This window comes from Stenella coeruleoalba, assembly GCF_951394435.1.
Source record: "Stenella coeruleoalba genome assembly, chromosome: 9".
In the NCBI taxonomy this organism is placed as follows: Eukaryota; Metazoa; Chordata; class Mammalia; order Artiodactyla; family Delphinidae; genus Stenella; species Stenella coeruleoalba.
This window is the reverse complement of record NC_137155.1, coordinates 80,702,558-80,724,372: the sequence shown is the minus strand read 5'-3', so window position 1 is coordinate 80,724,372 and position 21,815 is coordinate 80,702,558. Positions and strand designations below refer to the sequence as shown.

Genomic DNA, 21,815 nt, shown 5'->3' with positions numbered 1-21,815 from the left:
TGTCTACTTTCAGGCATACATACATATGTACAAAAATGAATTATTCATCTTTTGAAGAAAGTGTACCTCCTATGACTTCGTGTTCTTCATATTTGCCTCTGAAATTTCAGATTCACCATCAGCAGCAAACCCTCTTTGAATTATTTATCTGCTAGTGAGAATGGATTGACCTTGTCTCATCCTTCTCTGGTTGGCTCTGTTATGGGTGCTGTGCGTTTTTGAGAAGGAAGTTTCTGGTGAGAGGTAAGGTCTGTATCCTGGCTCATAACAGAATTACACTTATGACCTTAAATGTTCTAACCATTGCTCTACACTTAGTCGTGTTAACTGACCACAGGCCCTTTCACTGCGCGTGTATAATTAGATGTTGCTTTCTCTGGATGAGCTGATGTTGCGGAGAAGGATAACGTTACAGTATAATGAAATCATTCTCTCTCTCCGTGGCCTCCACAATTTCCCGTTTCAATAGACCACCTCTCCTTTTCTCTTGCTAAACCCCACAGTGCATCAAAACACAAAAACTTGGGTCCTTCTCTGAATCAACGGTGGGAATTCAACTGAGAAGAGAGTCATGGACTAATTTCACATTTGGCATTAACTTGTACAAACAGGAAATTTACTCTCTGTCCACTGTGTGGATTTCTTTGAGCAGGTCTTGGTTTGGGAGGGGAATAGTACTTCAGAAACAAATTCAGGATAGTCGTCACTCTTATTATTACTTCACGCTTTGGCCCCACGTTCCTTTCTCCTTTTCCCTCTCCTTATTCCATTTTCATGAATCTGAGAGGAGCATGAAAGCTCAGGGTAGTGTGAGGAGGGGAAGGTGTGTGCTGAACATTGACTTCTAGCCCCAACTCCTCATTTTTATCCAATTTCTAATTAAATACTCACGTTTTGCCGCAAGCAACTAGTAGTTTCAATACCAGAGAGCAGTCGAATTTGAAAAGACAAAGTTAATGGCTGTAATCATTATGCTTTTGTGGACCTGGTTCTGCAGTGAAAACAAATCCATCCCAAGACCAGGTGGCAGGAAGCTATCATAGCGATGGCTGCTGTTGCTAAGGCCAGCATCACTGAAGAAGTGCTCAGACAAGCACTACCCCCTGAGGAAGAGCATGGCTTCAAGCTGATCTTTCACTGGAGAAAACCAATGTTGCTATTGAAAGACACCAAGAACCCAACCCGCCAACCTCTTCTACCATTAAGGTCGACAATCAATGGATGAGGTTTCTGTAGAGATGAAAAAGCACAAAAACCTTTTTAGTAGGAATTGATGGTGAAGATGTGTGTGGCTCAGGTCTTAAATTGTCTTCTGTCTGCAAATCTGTCCTCAGATGTATGTGAGTTTCTTGCAGGAAGGCTTACATTTCCTATGATCCTCAGGGGCTTCCTCTGAGCTGTGCTTTAGGGCTCATTGCCTGTCAGGGGTGTCTTGGCTTCCTATGGGATCCTTGGCAAACCAGAAACTGGGGAAAATGGACACGGGATTCATGTCATTTTAAGCAGATGTGGAAAGTTTCAAACTTAACGTAGTATTTTAATGTGCAAACAGTAGGGAACTTTAAAGAGGCACCTGGGGTGGAATTGTAATCTTCTTGGGCCATGAAAGAGTATTTAGGGTGGTAAAAGTCTCTCGGCCCCTTTGCATCTCAGTAACATCCCATCTCACCCTGTCAGTCATGTGGAGTTAGATTCAGTGACTTCAACAGGGAGAGACACAGTCTACCTGAGGAAGCTGTAAGCACTCTCAGCTCTGTCTAGAAAGTGTATGAAGCAATGGGCATGAGGCTTGGGGAAGAAATAGGGCTTGGCTGGGCCAGGGAACAGAAAGGAAGCCAGTCCACTGAGTCAGGTTAGCAAGGGGAAAAGAGGTCAGATGCTGAATTGCAGGGTCCTGTGGGAAGAGTTTTAGGCTTTATTTTAAGATTATTGGGGAAATGACTGAAGGGCTTTCAGCAAGATTTTGATATTACCTGATTATTATTATTTTGTTTAAGATCAGTTTGGTTGCTGGTGTAGAATGGATTTGAGAGGGACAGGAATGGAAGCTGGAAGACCATCAGGTGGTTTCAGGAATCCAGATACCACAGTGGGTTGGACTAGGTCAGGGCATGTACCATCCCTACGGCATGGCCTGAGATGACTTCCTGAATGTTAGATTATGTCTAAGTTCTGGCCAGTAGGAAAGGGGGAGGGGCATGAGAAAGGCCTGCTGTCTCCCTTTAAGGACATGTTTTCAGAAGTTACACTCACCGCTATACTACTGATCATAGCTGCAAAGAAGGCTGGGAAATGTAGTTTTCTTCTAAGTGGCCAAGTCCTAGGTAAAAGTCTGAGGTTCTCTCTGGAAGAAGTAGAAAACAGACACTGGAGGACAATAATATCTGCTAACTACTATTTAAAAAGAAAAAATATATATATATGTTTGTTTTTATCTTTAACAAAATAGCTAAGAAACTGTACATGAATTTCTTTTGAAATAGTACTAAGTTGAGATCTAAGTTAAACTTTTGGAATATATTAGAGTATGTCAGCCCAAGATTCACAGAATACCTAGCTAATGCAGATCAAGTAATTAGTTTTATTAAGAGCTGGGCAAACACCAGATAACTTCCCAGACACATGGCTGGATTGGAAAGGATCCAGCGTGGACTTGAGGCCGAAATGGGGCCTCCTACTCCTACATCACATCTCAAGCTTGGGACCCGCTTCTGCCTGCACAGGAGACTTGACGTCTCTTATTCAACCAGTGGCATGGACTTCATGCTCTCTCACACACCTGTTGTCAGTAGAATATGGAAAGCGGTGGGCTTCTGCCCCAAGAAAGGAGACCCTACCTGTTCTTCTTACCACACAGGGAAAAGAAACAAGCCTGGGCTGTGTGTGGGCAGGTCAGAGAATGAAGGCAGAGCGTTATCCACTCTTGCCCAGGAAGCACAGAACTATGGCCTCTCGTTCAGTTTCTCCTCCCCTTTGGGAGAATACATAAGAGGAGGAGGTTTGGGTAGGAAACATGCATTCTGGAACTCCCCAAGAGGGATGAGGTTGAGGGTAGGAATCTCTTCTTTTATAGGCTGAAGTGAAAATATAGTGGGAGAAGGAGCAGGGTTTTTTTTGAACCCAAACAATTATGAGAAAATGGAAGCTCAAGCAATTTTTAAAGCAGGGTATGGTGATGGGTATCTTGAGTCATGCAATTGATTGCCGCAGATATACTTTATCTGGGTAATGGAAACTGGCCGTATTTTAAGCACACATCATATTCTTATGAAACCTCAGCACAAGGAAAAGAAGAAATGGGAAAAAAAAGCAAATTGACAGGTGTTTCCAAATGGTGCAATTTGGAAAGGGAAGGAAAACATCCTGTAAGTACAAGTGATGGAGGAGGCTTGGGAGGGAAGGTGGATGGAGAAGAGCTAGGAGGTTAGGGCAGGGCTGAGGGTGGGGAGGCAGGGCAGCGATGTCCCTTCTACAGAGACCTGGAAGAGTGGGTGGACTGGTAGGGTTCCGGCACACTCACGGGATAATAGAAGAGAGGTGAATAAAAGGACCATTTATAAGGCGTGGGCACAGTTAAAGTCCCAAACCTGAGATGGAGAGAACTCGGGAACTAGCAACCGTGGGAAGACCTGAAGGGCCACGGGCAGTGACTCATCATAGGAACCTGGTGAGGGCCTCAGCCGCGGATGAGGACTCAGGTAGAGAAACACGGAGTGAGGGCTGTGGCGAGGGAAGGAGATGGGGACTTCACTACTCCCTTCTGTCTTCTCCTGCCCTCACATCTTCTGTAGGTGCCTCCCACGGGCCAAATTCAACTGAAAGCCTAAAGTGAGGGAGCCCAGGTGAGACAGTCACAAAGCAACCTCCTAGGACATACAGCAAGATGGAGAACATCGAGAGGCACAAATGGAGAAGAGCCCACATGACATTTTGGTGGAATGTAGGGTAGGGGGCCATGGTGAAGAGGCTGTATCAAAATTCCTGCCGCAGTTTGAGTAATTAATTGCCTCCAAACATTCATTGAGCACTTGCTCTATTAGGTGCTGGTGACACCAAATAAATCAACAGAGACCTTGTCCCTGAGGGGCTCCTAAGCCAGCACACAACTGTGGTTATAATGGCAGATGATGGAGGCTGCGGGACAAGGGGCAACAAAAGACAGCTCTGCCTGAGAGTGTTAGTGAAAGCTTCCCAGGGAGGAGGGGGTGGGTGGATGGATGGATGGATGGATGGATGGATTGAAGTACAGTCTATTTACAATGTTGTGTTAGTTTCAGGTGTACAGCAGAGTGATTCAGTTATACATATATGTATCTATTCTTTTTCAGATTCTTTTCCCTTATAGGTTATTACAAGATATACAGTATATAGTTCCCTGTGCTATACAGTAGGTCCTTGTTGGTTATCTGTTGTATATACAGTAGTGTGTATATGTTAATCCCAGACTTTTGAGCTGGATATTGCATTTGTGCAGAAGATCACCGGGTGGAGGAGAGGGGTCTCTCTACACAGAGAACAGCGTGGGCAGGGATGCAAGGTGCCATCAGGGTATGACAGCAAAGGCTTGAAGTTGGGAAGGAGGATGGGACAGAATCCGACACCAGGGCTTCAGGAGCCAGACTGAAGAGTTGGGATATTATCCCTTGAAGGGGCAAGTGGGACTTAACAGAAACTTACAAAGAATGTGACATCTTACAAAGGATGAGCTGATGCAGAATGCATTCCTTAACACCTCTCTTCTTGGTACACTCTCCTTTTCCCTCTCATTTCCCTCTTTACTTCTATGCCCCATCCACCACATTTTTTTTTTTTATTGTTGTTTTTGTTTCTGGTAGCTGAAACCTCCAGGGTGAAGGGATTAGTTAGGATGGATTCAGTGTAGGGAAAAGAAAAAGAAACATTCCAGGTTTAAAAATAATTCCCACTTTAGTTGCCAGTAGGAGTTTAATTTGAGGGTAGTGGAAATATTGGGGATACCAACACAGAAATTAAAATACTGAATGAGCCAATGCTTAGTGGTCGACCACAATAAACTAAAAATGAGATGCGACTCCATGACAATTTGAACAGTCTTGAAATAGGCTCTGTATACCCTGGCGTCTATTATTGTGGGCTGAGACATAGCAAGAACTGAACAAATGAAAATACAAACACATACTCTCACGTTACTTTTCCGCACGTTGATCCGCAAAGAGAAAACTCTCCAAGACTTTGCGGAGAAAGTCCTTTACCTAATTATTCAAACAATCATTTCTTATCTGCACTTTTATTTTATATACACTTTACACCTGTTTAATTAATCCTACACATGATGCTGACTGCTAATTAAACAGCCCTGAAAGTGACTGACTGAAGGTAGTAATTTGAGATAATTAGTTTTGGTTTCAAACACTAGATTTTCACACGTTGTGCTCATTTTTAGAAAAGGGTGACTCATTATTATAGGCAGCGTGGGGGCTGTGTAGGGCATTTTCCTGCTGGACTCTGGGCAGCTGAGGAAGTGGGAGGATTATTATACATCCAAATAGGACAAGGAAATGGTAGAGTGCTGTAGAATTTGCTAGAGAATGCTCCCCATCCCCTCCTACACACACACACACACACACACACACACACACACACACGCACAGAATCCCTTCCAAAATGAAGGTCACGGGCTTCTCTGGTGGCGCAGTGGTTGAGAGTCCACCTGCTGATGCAGGGGACACGGGTTCGTGCCCCGGTCCGGGAAGATCCCACATGCCGCAGAGCGGCTGGGCCCGTGAGCCATGGCCGCTGGGCCTGCGCGTCCGGAGCCTGTGCTCTGCAACGGGAGAGGCCACAGCAGTGAGAAGCCCACGTACCGCAAAAAACCCCAACCAAACAAACAAAATGAAGGTCAGGCTCATGGATCTTTTTCATTAGAACATAGAAATGAACATGCTCTTGATCTCTGGGAAAGTTTTACCTAGTAAAGTGTAGACCTCACTGAATCATCCATTGTCTCTTTCCCTGGTCCTCTAGAAGCAAGCAAGAAAAGGTAAAAAAAATTCAAGATTTGGTGTGTGGTTAGAGATTTGGACGGGTGTCCTTGCTAAGTAGTTATCTGCTACAAAGACACAAAGCCTAATCAAGGGGACAGTCTATCGAGAGATGGCTGGTGTATCTGGCAGAGAAAGCGAAAGGGCAAAAAGGAGGCAGGTCAGGACTAGTTTTCATGATCCCACAATGTTAACAGGCAAGTTATTTTGGTCCTACCGGAAGAATTGGGTGTGAAATAGGCTAAATTATTTTTTGTAGGCAATATAGATAGACACAGGTTACACAGAAGCGGAACAAATCCTGCAGCACCCTGGAGAGCTCCAAGCACATTCTTTTACTTCTCTTCCTGGGGCAAGGAGGCTTTCATGTCTTAGGATGTTCAATGTCACTTCACTGGCTACCAATACGGAGTAGGACTCTCTAGACCTAAGAAAGGTTTGGATACAGATGTTGAGGGTTTATAAAGGTGTCAAGAGGAGAGTCAAAACCTCCTTGTGGCTTGGGAATCATCTGGCCAGGGAGTGATAAGTGATGGTTGGATCCCAGAGTGTGTAGCCCTGTTTAGGAAGATGGAACGGCAGCTTCTTTGACATCAGAGCACTGACATTAGCTGCAGGATCTGATGGAGAGCAGGATTAATGGTTTTATGTACAAGTCAAACCTGCATCTTCAACCAAGCAACCTGAGTTAGTGCATCATGGAATCATTTTGACCTCTGAACTTTCACAACACAGCAAGGCAGCAGAGGAGTAACGAGATGCACATCTCTTAAACTCCAGATCCCACAGTATTATTGCCCACTTTTTAGTTGTTTTCATTCATCTCACAGGAACCTCAAAAGAAACAAATCAAAAATTGAACACATCATTTTTGTCTTCCAGAATCTCTCTTGTTTTTCTGTCTTGGTAAATAGCAAACATCGTCTACTCAGATACCAAAGCCATAGAACTGAGAGTCATTACACATTCTTCTTACACATTTCCTTGTCTTTTAGATAGTTACAGGTTCTACACCCTTCCTTTTTTCCACCTGCCCCTGCCTTATTTCAGTTTTTATACTTTCTTACATAGATTTCTGTAGTAGTTTTCTAACTGGTTGTCCTGCATGTAGTATGGTTTCCCTTTAATTCAGGTTATCTGTAAGCATAGCATGGGTCCACCTGCATCAGATTCATCTGGAGGGCATATTAAAATGCAGATTCCTAGATCTCTAGACATCCTAAGTCAGAATCTTTGGGAATGGGGCTGCCCAGGTGGACACTGAAATTTGAGGGTTGCTACTCTCCCCACTGCTGCCAATGTGATCTTTCTAAAACAAAAATTTGATTATGTCACTTCCTTGGTTACAATCATGCTGTGCTTCCCCATGGCCTTGGTAATAAAATCCACACTCCTTGTCATACCTGACTAGCCCTTCATCCTCTGGTTTCTGTCCAGCTTTGCAGTTTTCCTTCCTGACATTCCTCCCTTGGTATCCTGCATTCCCACCATGTGAAATGCTGCAATACCATACCATGCCCTTTCTTTTTTTTTTTTTTGATGTGGACCATTTTTAAAGTCTTTATTGAATTTGTTACACTATTGCTTCTGTTTTATGTTTTGGTTTTTTGGCTGCAAGGCATGTGGGATCTTAGCTCTCCCACCAGGGATTGAACCCTCACCCCCTGCATTGGAAGGCGAAGTCTTAACCACTGGACCGCCAGGGAAGTCCCACCATGCCCTTTCTTGACTCTATGGCCTTGGACATGCAGTTTCGTGTGGCTGAAATGTCCTTCCTGGCCTATATGCCAGATTTCCTGCATCTTCCGTGCTCTGTCTAGCCTGCATGTCCTTCTGCCATACTTCTTTAACATCCCTGTATTCTTCTATCCTAGCACTTTTCACTGGTGGAGTAAGAGTCTTCACTTGTTTATACGAGTGAATATTGCATTTCAAACATTTTTAGGGGTAGATTTATGGCATGCAGTTAATTTGTTTCTCAGCTTGAATTTATTTAGGAGAAATGACATACGATCTCTAATTTTGAATATCTTCTAGCAATTCACCCTTTTTATGTCAGAAAATAGTCTCTTTTCCTAAAGCAATTGTGGTATGGATTCCTGTTTTGTGATTTTTCTTTTTTGAGGGTGGGAAGGCTGGAAAGATGTTATAATTAAAAGATACATGGTTAGCTATTCCCAAATCTTATTGTGGTGTGTAGTGATTATATCAATAAGCAGTGGCTAGACTTACAAAACTATATATTTAAAATACTTTACCAAAAATATAATCTTAAGGCTGAAATGGTATCAAGCATAAAAATAGCCTCATGTTAAATTCTCTGTTCATTATTATGTAGCCTTTATGTCCTAAAGCCAAAGATGATTTCAGAGGTGACTTTTTCTGAAGCATGTATGTACATCTCACGTTCATTTCTGCCTCATTTCCACACCAGAACTTATCATGTACAGAATAAAAAAGCAACAAAAACAAAAAGCACAAATGCTTTGCTTTAGCTTCTGAAACAATGGGACCTGAACCCAAATTAAATCCTTTCTTACTGTTTAGAAATGTGCTTTGAAAGAAAGCGAGTCCACAGACCCTTATAAAATACGTTCTAATTAAATTGGTGGTCATGAAACCATATTTTGGCTGCAGGCTGATCTGTCTAGGTTTCTGGTATAGCTTTGGCTATTTAGTCTCTTGTGTGACGATCCATCATTTGACAGCATTCCTCATGGGTTGAAATGACCTGTCATTTGTTTCGCAGATACCTCAAATCAGCTATGCATCCACAGCCCCAGAGCTAAGTGATAACACCAGGTATGACTTCTTCTCTCGGGTGGTCCCCCCTGACTCCTACCAAGCGCAAGCCATGGTGGACATTGTGACGGCACTGGGGTGGAACTATGTGTCAACACTGGCTTCTGAGGGCAACTACGGAGAGAGCGGTGTGGAGGCCTTCACTCAGATCTCGCGGGAGATCGGTAAGCGTATATTTATCAGATTATCGCATTTGGAGATGACAGGTTGCAGAAGTCTGAGCACCCCCAAGAGCTCTCTGATCTGTATGGGATAATTAGAGCTCCTAGAGATACGTGACCCAGGCTGTCCACTCTAGGGGGAAGCTGGGTTTATTATAAATGATTTTGTTGTTCTTGGTCTATCAAGGTGACACTTTGGTGCTAATTTAGGAATTAGAGCTCCTGACTCAGGCGAACATTTTTTAAAGCTGTCTGTTTTGACGAGGGACTTCGCTGGCACATTAGAGCCACTGTAAATTTGAATAAATGACATGCTATTTGATTGTTCTAGATGGAGGTTTACATTAGCGAGTCATTAAGTTTTTTTAAAAAGGCAGTGGAATTTAACATCCAACACTAGAGGGAATTAACACTGGTAATCATCTTAAAACAGTACTGAAGTAGCCCCCAAGGCTATACATAAGCGATATTCTTATTCTCGTATTTCACTTTTTGAATTTTTATTCTTACCTCAAACTCTGAGGTAAGGGCAAGATGTGAAAACTTGGTTAAAACAGGGTGCTCGTGAACTCTGTCCCCGGTTTTTTCAAGGTTCTCATCCAAATCTCTGTAGGCGTTTTACTACGTGTATGTTTAACCATGAGGCTTACACTGCGTGGGAAAACCAGAAAACAAAAACAACTTAGGGCATAAATATTATTGCTGACTGGCCAACAATATAACTTTGTGGATGAAAGGAGACATGTTACCATTACTTAACAAATGCTATTGTTCTTACTAAGAATTACTGAATAAAATTTGCATATTTTTCTATAAAAGTAATAACAATGTTTTGTCGAAAATTTAACGTGCCCTTTAGCTGTTTTTGAGTAATTTTGAACTTGCAGGAAATTATATTGATAATTTATTGTTTTTCTTAGAAGCTTCAGTGCAGGAAAAGACCATGGGAGTGATTTGGGCTTATTCCCTAATTAGCAAAGACAAAGTTATTGGAATAAGGTTTTCTCTCGAAACACTTGAAGATGCCTGCGATCTGTTCTTCTGCATATAACAGAACATGGAAATTTATTATACATAATATTTGGTGTGTTTACCATTTGTTCCAGTGCTATGCTGTTACAGAAAATGTAGAAAAGACCTGGTTTTGTTGGAAAGATTGGCTTAATTTATTTAAGGGACAACTATTCATTCCTGTTGTAAATATCCAAGATGCCATAACCTGTGCTGTTTGGAATTTTAATTTATATCACTACTGCTATAAAGATGATTCAAAACATTCAACTGAACTTTAAATGAGGGTAAATTACATTACCTTCTTGGAAAAGAATCCCAAGTTTATCCTTAGGAGAAATGCCCACTCAAATGAAAACAATAGCTTCTGAAAGCAGGGTTAATGCATTATTTTAAGCAGCTGATGTCGGTTCTCACCAAAGTGGTAATTCAACGACAGAAGGAAACTAATAGAGCACGTATTGAAATGAGAAGTTTTCTGCAGTGATCCTGTACATTCTCAACTATAGGGCACATTTTGTGTGCACGAAACAGATTACTATGAAAAATTCAGTACAGGACATGATTTGCCAGTTGTTGAAGTATCTGATAAAATGCATTGTTCTAGAAGTTAAGTGAGATCGCAGTTTTACTCTTCTTACTAAAAAAGAAATATTTTGTTTTCACTTTTAAGGAGCATTGCTCTTCTTAGGTAACTGTCACCTAAAAGGATTCAGACGATACCATTAATTATTGCTGTCTCTATCTTAGTCATTAGTACGGGAGAAAATAATTTTAGTGCCTTGTGTAGGATGCTCTTGATAGAGCAACCTGTTTCTTCTGTGTTGATCCTTTCAGTATTCTGTGACGTGATTGGCTTTCCATTCTATTTCAGTTCTCACTTATCTGGGGAATGGAGGAGGGCTGGGTTGTCAATTAATATGCAGAATACTGAAAAGGCCAAATTAGTACCACACTAGAGTATGCCATGGAATATATTAAATATCAAAATCATCCCTCATTTTAATGACAAAGATTTTATCCAGAACAAAAATAGCTGAAAATGAAACCTTTTACATGACAATGATATTAATGGGAATGGCATAGGGTAGCAACTTAACCCATTCTGAAATGATCTGATGCCTCTAATGAAAATTCATTAGTTCTATAACATTTGCTCCTCTTACTACGACGTTGAAGACATCTCTGTCACTGTGTTACTAGTGTTTTTAAAAATCTTAGTCTCTTGACTGAGAAGGAGAGTATACATTCATTTTTTGGAGTGTCTGCCTATTAATGAAATTGTATATTTTCCCGACTCTTCTAAATTTTCCTGTACTCTGTTCAGGATTTCTCTCTTCAAGAACGTTGATTGCCAAGAAATTTCAGTGTAAATTGAGGCTTCCTATGTTTTGTCTCTGATTAATTCTGACAGATCATAATGGAATGATAGTGAAAGGAAAATCTGTTTAGGGATACAATGCCTGCACGGTTTGTTTAGAACGTTTTTCATCTTAACAAAATCTGAGACGTGGGGAAGTGTCCTTCGTGAGTCTTGGAGAACGAAGTTTATGAGTGAATGATGGTCATGAACACAGATGCCCGTGATGTCTCTTCTCTGGTCACGATCCTTCTCAGGGAGAGAGGGACAGGAATTATTTGATAAAATAAGACAAATAGCCCCTTGATATCCTAGCTGTTATAATCTCAGCCCCTTGACTATAGCATTTTTATTGGAGAAGTCAAAAGAAAAATATTTGGGATCAACAAGTAGCACAATCTGACTGGATCATAGTTTGTGTAGTGAGGTATGGAAGACAAAACTGGAAGGCTTTGTGACAAGGACACATAGGTGAGCACTTTACCTCATAGGATAGTAATTTTATCCTTTATTTTCTAGACAATGGAGGAAACTACCGAGGAGAGAGGGGTCTACTAGGATATGTATTTAAGACTTTGCTAATGAGAAGCGAAAGATGGGGAGACCAGTTGAGAGGCCTCTGTAGTATCAGTCTTAGCCTCACATGGGGTAGTGGTAATAGAAGTGGAAGAGGGAACAGACTTGAGAGGCACTTGGAGGTGGAGTCTCTGGAACTTAGCAATTGATTGGAATTAGAGCTCGAAGGTAAGAAAAAAATGAAGCTTGAAATTCTGAACCCGGGCAATTGGGAAAATGCAAGTACCATGAATAGAAAAGAGACAGTGAAGTGGAAAGGTTGGTTTGGGGTGGGAAGCATAGTTTGGTTATGAACCCAAAAAACTGTCAGTACTGGTACATACCTTTGTGGAGAAGAGCAGCAAAGAACATTGATCTAAAGCCAAGGCAGGAATTGAACTATAGATCTGAAGCTCATTCAAATTGATGATTGAGGTGGGAAGGGTAATTGCTGAGGCAGAACATGTAGTAGAGTGTGAATTAAAGGGGGTGGAAGATACACCCTTGGGGAGAAGCTTTACATAAAGGTGTGGGATGACGAGCATTGGTGAGGATGTAAAGGAAAGGGAAGCCTTGCACACAGTTGATAGGAGTGTAAATTGGTACAGTCATTATGGAAGATAATATGGAGTTTCCTCAAAAATTAAAAACTGAACTACCACATGATCCAGTGATTCCACTTCTAAGTATATGTCCAAAGAAAATGAAATCAATATCTTGAAGAGATATCTGCACTCTTGTGTTCATTGTAGCATTATTTACAATAACCAAGATATGGAAACAAACTGAGTGTCCGTTGATGGATGAATGGATAAAGAAAATATATGTTAAATGGGATATTATTTAGCCTTAAAAAAGAAGGAAATCCTGCCACTTGTGACAACATGGATGAACCTGGAGGACATTATGCTAAGTGAAATAAACCAGACACAGAAAGATACATACTGCATGCTGTCACTTATATGTGCTCTCACTTATAGGTAGAATTTTAAAAAGTCAAACTCATGAAAGCAGAGTGTAGAATGCTAGGAGCTGGTGGGGGGTGGTAGGAGAAATGGGAAGACGTTAGCCAAAGGAAATAAACTTTCAGTTAAACAGGATGAATAAATTCTGAAGATCTAATGTACAGAATGGTAACTATAGTTAGTAATACTGTATTGTATACTTGAAATTTGCTAAGAGTTGATCTCAAGTGTTCTCACTACACACACACACACACACACACACACACAAAGCTATGTGAGATGATGGAGATGTGAATTAGCTTGATTGTGGGTAATTATTTCACAGTGTGTACATATGTCAGAACATCATGTTGTACACCTTAAATATATACAAGTTTTATTTGTCAATTATACCTCAAAAAAGCTGGAAAAATAAAATTAGTATAAATGAAAAAAAATGAAGATTTGGGAATAATGGGCTAGATTTAGTAAGGGAAAGCTAAGAATAGGGCAGAGTGTTCTCTTTTCTCTTCTCTTGATGGGTTTGTGGCCATGGGAGGGCTCTCAGTCTTCTTTGAAGTTTTCCATGATAGGCGATGGTAGGAGTTCTTGAGGAAAAAGTCAAGGTTATTGAGCAGATATTCATAAGAGAACAGGAACTTTGCCAGAGGGCACAGCTGAACGTGTGTGGTACAGTGGCAGAGAATCAAGGAATGTCCCTGAGAGCGCGTATATTAGGGCTGCCATAACAAAACACCACGAACTGGGGGGCTGAAAGCAACAGAAACATACTGTCTCACAGTTCTGGAGGCTAGAAATCTGAAATCAGGGTGTCGGCAGAGCCATGCTGATTCTGAAACCTATAGGGGAGAATCCTTTCCTGCCTCGGTAGCTTCTGGTATTTGCTGGTGATCATTTGTGTTCATTAGCTTCATCCGTCAATCCAGTCTCTGCGTCCATCATCACATTGCTGTCTTTTCCCTTCTTGTTTCTGTCTCTGTCTTCTCTTCTTATAAGAATGCCAGTCATATTGGATTAAAGGCCCCACCCTACTCCAGTATGACCTCATCTTAGCTAATTATATCTGCAATAACCCTATTTCCAAATGAGGTCACATTCTGGGGTACTTGCTGTATCTTTTGGGGAGACACAATTTAATACCCATAACAGGGGGTGGTAGTGATGAAGGGTGTACTTAGGGAGATAACTCTCAGTGACAGGGATGGGAGGTCGACCAGGAGGACAAACAGTTAGCAATAAAGATGAGGGGGGTGCTCTGTAGACAGAATTTGGTAGCGGAGCAGACCATAATATAACCAGCTCAAAAGTTCCTTTTGAAGTGCTGCAGAATTTTACTCTCCCAGTCTTGACTACTTGGGTAGATGAGGCAACCTAATGGATGACTCAGGGTTCCAGACGGGGGTGGGCGGTGGGATCCTTGTGTCTGGCTTTCCCAGGATTCTAAGTAGTCAGGAGCTTCCTAGTAGGATCGCAGCGGACACTCCCTCTACAGTGGTGTACCGGCTGTTCAGCCTCCCTGCTTTGTGTAATTCCAAGCTATTGTTCTTTTCAATGACACCTGGGAAATTTTGGACATCTAGAGTCTTTTCTGGCCTAATTTATTTTTATTTCCCCCTTTGGTCTCTTTTGGCTTGAGGGAAGGGAATAGCTTAGTTGCTGCTGGTGGTTAAGACTTCTCCATCCCCTATGTTACACATCCTCAGTTGTTAGCACCACAGTCCTCTATGTCTGTCTTGTTTTAATGCTTTGATATGATGTTTTCATTGATATTATAATAAGAAGGTTAATAATACATACCCATGCTTTTCTGTCATAAGCTCTGGAACTTGTAGTTTGTGACTCAATAAATGACTTCCTTGAGGCTTTAGACAGATTCTTTCCCTTCTTTGTCTTACCTTATTATATTATTTAAAAAAGAAGACAGGATAATAAATGTTAATGCTGCCAAGGGGCAAGGAAGCTAAAGCTTTATCTTTGAAGATGAAAGGAATCTGTGATAGCATTTTATCTTTTCACTGTGGATTCGCACAGTGTGGCAACACACCTCCTTTAATCAGTCATCGTGTTTATGAATGCTTTATGGAAGATGACAGGCCTGCGAGTCGTCATCCCACACATTACAAGGGGCAGAACAGACCTGATTCTGTCAAATCTACCATACGTGACTTTTTTTCTTCTAATTTGCAAATGCTGGAAGCTTCTGACTATTGTCTGACGTGTTCAGAATCTTAAAATCTCAGACTTGGAAGGGATCACAGAGGTCTTTGGATTGGCACAATCTGTTTGAAATGTTAATGCAATAAATCAATTTAATTAATTCATTTTTGTGTGTATGAAATGACCGACACTTGCCAAAACATTTGATAGTAATTTATTTTCGGTGTGGGTCAAGAAATAAAGTAAGGGAAATTTCATTCCACCTCTACAATGGAAAAGTGTCCTCTGATCATTTTAAGCTAAGTCAGTACTGTTTTAAAATAAAGCGTTTTTTCCTCTTGGGTTATAAACGAGAATCAAGTTTCTATTAACTGCAATGAATCTGCTTCAAGAATAAAACAAAGTATTTTAAGTGAGAGAAAGAAAAAAGTACATAAAAAGCAGCTTTTTCCCATAGATGTTCACTGCTTTGGAAAAATGACTTCCAGCAGGCAAAAATCAATTTGACAAAAGTATTAATGTTGTAAAATACTGTGAATGAAAGGAAACATTTTAATTCAATTGAAATTTTTACTTTATATTCCTACAGCTGACTTCCACTGATAGCACATTTCAAGTTGCACATCATGTTTAATTAATATTAACACCAGGTAATTGGCAAGAATAACTTCAAAGGAGGGCTGAGGAAATTGCAAATTGGAACTGCAGGTGCAGCGATCCTGCGGAAGCTTTATAGGGATCCAAAGAAAGTGTATACGATTTTGACAATTACTGCAGAACTTGATCAAATGGAACATCATTTCAAAGCCGTTCTTCATTCTGGCCTTGCTTAATATTTAGGGCTTAGGAACTGCTAAGTAGCAACAGCTGCTATTAATGTGAAATGGCAAATAGCATTCAATAGATGCTTTTAAACCTATGATTCTAACGCCGTAGTTAAGTATTTAGTAAACAATGGCAGTTTGATGCGGTGGAACACACCTTGGAGTCAAAAACGTGTCTAAATCCCCCTTCTTCAATTATGAGACTCTGTCTGAAGATTAATTTCCTTGTCTATAAAATGGTGGCCCTCTGCTCAGTGATCATCGTGTGCTAGAATACTTGTGAAATGTTCTTTATAAACTCTAAAGTGCTATTTGATATCAGGTATTACTAGTGAAAGGAATGGGGATAATACGGATTTTTTTTCCAGAATGTGTGGCAAACCTGTAGATTATTATGAAGGTGGTGGATGTGCTGCCAGTGTGTAGGATAAATAGCCAGGGAAGGCTTTGCATGATTCATTAGTTACCTTCAAACTTAGTCATATTCTGCCTGAAAGATCAGAGAGGAGATTTTGAGTGGCTCCTGACCGCCAGCTCTCCGTTCTCTTTACTAGCCCTCCACAACTGCTGTGGTACATCTTTACCCTGTCTTAATCTTGTCACCCCTGGCTGTTGAATATTGCTTCTGGTGTCACCAACAGTTGTGTTTGCTTGGGTCTGATTGTTCAGGTAGCACATTGTTCAGATATCAGGACAAGCTTGAGGTACCTTGCCTCATCCTTAGTGATGTGCTCTCATGAGTCCCTGAGCTTAACCCTGTGGATTCACTTGCCACTCTGATCGTAATGCCAATTTCTCTGTATACCTCTTCCTCCAGAATGTGTTTTTCTCAATGGAAGGACACTCCCCTACCCCAACACCCAGTGGAGTGCCTGGCATATGCCAGGTGCTTCATGAATTTCTGTTGAATGACCGTTGTCACCAATTCATGGCTCTGTTGGCGCTGTGAGCCTAGTGGTCAGGCCTCCTCAGGCTCTGGGAACCGAAGGGCAGAGATGGTCCCAACAATGGCTTATGCATTTTCTTTGCTAACACGTAACCTATATGGGAAGCTTTGGTCTTCCACATTGTTGAACCACTCAGAATTCAATTTTTTATTACTGGAAAATACCAAAGCCTGTAATGTATAGGTTCAGCCCACCCTGGATTCCCTCAGGCCAAACAGTGCTGGGGAGTGGCTAAGAGCTTCTTATCAGCTGGGTCTGACTTCCAGATCTGTCACAGCTTAGCTATAAGACCTTGGGTAAATTACTTACTCTTGTTGTGCCTCAATTTTCTTATCTGTACAATGGGGATAGCAATTGTCTAAGAATCAAAAGAAATCATACAGAACAACGTGTAGCTCGAGGTAAGTGGTCAACAACTGCCAACTCATGTTGTGTTAGACATCCTCGCTGATGGGTGATCCAGGGTTGTCTTATTGCCCAGAACCTGTGCCCTGTTAGCTCAGTGAGCGAATAAGAAAGCAGAGTGAGGCCTACATAAGAGCTCAAATAAAAGCAGCCAGTCCTCCTCATTCCTGAAACTTGCTTTGTACCTCCTAGCAGAGACCAATCCTATTATTATTTTTTCTTAGCCTGACTCATATACTACATAGAATAGTGTTGGCACCTAGTTGAATGCATGAATTAATTAAATGCCAGTCAGTGGTGGCTCACCAAGTATGCTTTCTCCTCTTCCTTTTGAGCCTTCTATATATTAACTGACTCAGCCAGCATCTATTGTGTACCCACCATGGATCAGGGCATCCTTGTTCTAGGCTTTCAGGATCTAGAGCTGAATCACGGCCTCTGCTTCCTAGCTGGTTACTGTGTATCAGAGGATACAGAGATGTAAACAAACACTTTCAAATGAATGTGATCATTGCCTTCATGGAGGCATCATTCAGAGGCGTTGGCCAAGAGCACAGTGCCCAAGAGAGGGCATCCTGCAGTTCATGTAACGAAAAGACCTGCCATGAGGCAGTGGAGGGTGACAGTTTATGGACCCCAAGCTCAAAGGGAGTACGCTGTGTGATGTGAGTGGAATGAATTTAGGTAAGTTCAACACAAGTTCTTGAGAAAGAGAGACAAAAAATGCATGTAGAATATGGTGCCAACTTTGTAACGTGTGTATCTGTGAACATATAGTTTTGACAATCCTCATTTCTTGATGTATGGATGGATACCCAGATGTGTCCGTCCATAGATAATCGGCTTTAGCCCCTGTTCCCCCTGGTCACTCCCACCCAGTATCACCGATGCGCTAGGCAGCAGTTTCAGTTTTGTTCAGTTCCCGAGTCTTAATCAGGGCCAATAGTTTGTCCTGACCTTAGCTTACAAGTTTCTGGGCTTTGGAATGATTTTGCCAAGACGGACCCTGTACTTGGTGGTCCCAGGGTGAGCCCTGAGCTCCCTTCTAGGTTGCAGCAAACTTACAGAGCTGTCTCACCCTGACTCTGGATCCCTAGCAGTGGGACTCTGCCCCAGACTCTGACCTCTGAGGCTGAACCACGACACACTGCCTATTCCTTGTCAACTCTTTCCCCTGACTGTGTGGAGGCATCTGGTCCTCTCCACGACTCATGCACTTGTTGAGATCTGACTATGCGTGAAGCCATTGAACAGAGTCCTGTCTGTTGGGTCCCTAGTGTGTGCGGGGATCCTGACCCTGTCTAGCTTGTTGTCTTTATATTTCTCACATCCTTTTAGTGTTGTATCCCTAGAATAAAAGGGGTTCAGTCTCAGAGGATGGTTTGAGTTTCTCTCTCAGAAATTCCCATTTAAATGCTTAGGAAGGGTATGTCATCAACAGGGTTGTCCCTGTTTCGAGTTATTCTTTTCCTGCTCCCTAACTCTTATTGCCAACTGTATGAGTTTCCTAGGGTTTCTGTAACAAAGTACAACAAACTGGGTGGCTTAAATGACACACACACACACACACACACACACACACACACACACACACACACACACACACACACACACACACACACACATATATATATTTTTTTTTTTGGCTGGCTCTGTGGCTTGTGGGATCTTAGTTCCCTGACCAGGGATGGAACCTGGGCCCTAGGCGGTGAAAGTGTGGAATCCTAACCACTGGACCGCCAGGGAATTCCCACATAAATCTATTGTGTCATGGTTCTGGAGGCTGGAAATCCGGGATCAAGGTGTCAGAAGGGATGGTTCCTTCTGAGAGACCCACCCTAATCCAATATGACCTCATATTAGATGATCTCATATAAGTATGACCTCATCTTCATTAATCATATCTGTAATGACCCTTCATTAATTACATCTGCAATGAAAATAAGGTCACATTCTGAAGTACTGGGAGTTAGGACTTCAACATGTGAATTTTGGGGGGGGACACAATTCAGCCATAACACCAACCCTAACTGCTGGATTGAACCCTGATTCGTGGAGTTCTGTCTGAACTGAACCCACATGTGCCCCGGTTCTTTAGGTGGATTTGGGGCCCTGGACTCCCCTGTGTCTCCTGAGGCCTCAGCTTCCGTAACCAAGGTAGCCAGCCCCGTTTCCCCTTGTCCTTGCCGGCTGGGCTCTGCCTGCCTCAGAGCTGAATGCCTGCGTCACGGCAGGCGTGTGCTTCTCCTCCTGCGCTTAGCCCCAAAGAAATTGCATTCTTTCATTTCCCTTTCCAAAGTCATTTTCTTGTTCAAGCTCTTCTGTTTGGAAACTCCAGCACTAGATGAGCGTGCCATCCGCACTTTACTGTGTTGATAGAACATAATATAAAAACATCTTTCTGCAGAAATGAAGCAACATCAGAATCCCTTCCTGTCACTTTTTGTAGGTGCTAAAAGAGTTGGCCTGAGAATGAGTGTGTTTTCCCGCTTTCCGTCATAACTTATCAACTAAGCAATAATTATGGTTTCCTTGAAAAGAAATGGCTCAAGAATAGTGCAATCAGGAAGGTATAAGATGAATAGTTTATTGAAAAAGGCGCCAATTATTTCAAGGGTCACATCCCTTGGCAAAACTGGGCCACATGGTCCTTCTGCTCTAACATCTGTATGTTTGACAGATCCCGGGCTTCTTTCTTTGCTTCTTTCCATGCTGCCTGGTCAGAGGCATTTCATGATTCACTGGGGACTCCACAAGGGGAAGGCAGGGGAAAGGAGGCAAAGTGAAACTCGAGTCAGCACATTTTGTTTCCTGTTAACAGCTCTGGGAAGAGGTTTGGTCGAGAAAGGAATTTTAAGTAATGATTTAAACATATCTCTGGCAGTTCCACTAGTGAGAAAAAAAATGCCTCGTGTAGCAGCTCAGACCTACTTCTGAAGCAGTGGTACACAGGGCCATGTGACTCAGGGGCCACATGTGCATCATGAATCACTGCTGGCACCCACATAATGGGCAATTAAGGGAAAGAGGCAAGTGCAGAGTACATTGTTAGCCTATTGTGTTTAGTATCGTGGAGGGCAACCACTGTGCTCCCCTTCAGAATGGGTTTGATGTGACTGCCAGGAGGAATCCTAGGGTGGATGGGAATATTCATGGGAGTTGATGTGACACTTCATTCAAGAAATATTTGAGCACGTATTGTACGTTTGGGCCCCCTTCTAGGAGGTTGGGGATATGGTACTGGGTGAGTCCAACCTGATTCCCACCCTTGTAGGCTTTCCTGTCAAGCTTACGGTCTTTACATTTCTCATGTTCTTTTAGTCTCCTACCTCTGGGCTATGGGAACTCAACCTAAGCCTACAGTGTGAAATGCCTCAGACCGAGAGTCCATGAAAATAACGAGAGAGGGTCTGTAACTGTCACATCAACAACTTGATCCCTTGGGTGTTCTGGAGATACCAGAGTTCAGTCCATGTCCATGGCATGCTGGGTGAAAGAATACATAGTTGAAGGAAAAGTGTGCCTGTGTGGGCACACAGAGGGATAAATCTGGACTTAGGAAGCTCACCGGGTACAGATGTTTGGGAGCAACACCAAATGCAGGATGGGACAAGAAGTGCATCTAGCCCTGCAGAGCATAGATCAAGAGATTATGGTTCTGGGTGATAACCTGAACCGACTGCCCTGTGGCAAGAGATCCGCTCACGCCACATCTCGGCCCGGAATTCCTGTCCTCCCCCTATGTAGGTCTGGTTTACATTTCCTTATCCTTCAGTTCTTGGATTATTTCCAGGAAGCCTTCTCAGATCTCTACCTTCTCATCCTCCCAGACAAACGTAAGTGAGGTTTCTCTTCTGTGTGTTCTCTCAAGTAAAAAACCAATCCAGACTTAGACAAGGAGAGGCTTTATTCAGAAGTAAGACGATTGCAAGAGAGAGAAGACTTGAATTCAAAAATCCACAAGTATCGCAAAATCAAAGGGAAGAAGGGTTTTCTTTTATATGGTAGGTAGCGGTAAGCAACAGCTTAATAGAAACTTTTAAGGGAAGTCTGGGTCGGCAAAGGGGAAATGACCAGGAAAGTGTCCTGCTCTGACCAGCCGCTTTCCAGAGGCAGCTGATAATGGGGACATGGTCCATTTTCCAGTGCTTGCTCAGATTTGGGGGCAGACAGAGTTCAGGGGCATGTAGGAAGGAGAGAAGCCTGAGTACACTTGTGTCGAGACAAAGTAGCGGGTGAGAAGTGGGCAACTGTGAACCCTTGGTCCGTTTCTAGGGAACCATGAAGATATCTTACCACTGTGGATTTTAATGACTTCTCTCTTCCTTCGGAGGTGGAGAGCATACCTTATTTATCTCAAGTCCAAGGAGGAGGTCGTTGGAACCCCCAATCGATAACCAGTTGGTCAGAAGTACAGGTGATAACTTGGGCTTGCAATTGGCATCTACAGTGTGGGCCAGGGGTGGGGGGTAGTCTTGTAGGACTGAGCCCTCAACTTGTGGAATCTGATAGTCTCTCTGGGTGGACAGTGTCAGAGTTGAGTTGAATTGTAGGAAACTTGTTGGTGTCCTGAGAACTGCTTGTCGGTGTGGGGAGCCCCTCGCCAGC

General features: G+C 42.4%; 1 protein-coding gene across 2 annotated transcripts in view; it reads left to right on the top strand.

Moving 5' to 3' along the window:
• GRM8 (glutamate metabotropic receptor 8) overlaps positions 1-21,815 on the top strand; it is a 760,483-nt gene that overhangs the window by 133,199 nt on the left and 605,469 nt on the right. For both annotated transcript variants that reach the window (XM_079931466.1, XM_079931465.1), the window contains exon 3: positions 8,770-8,986. In XM_079931466.1, the coding sequence (XP_079787592.1) occupies positions 8,770-8,986 (217 nt within the window). The remainder of the gene's footprint in view (positions 1-8,769; positions 8,987-21,815) is intronic.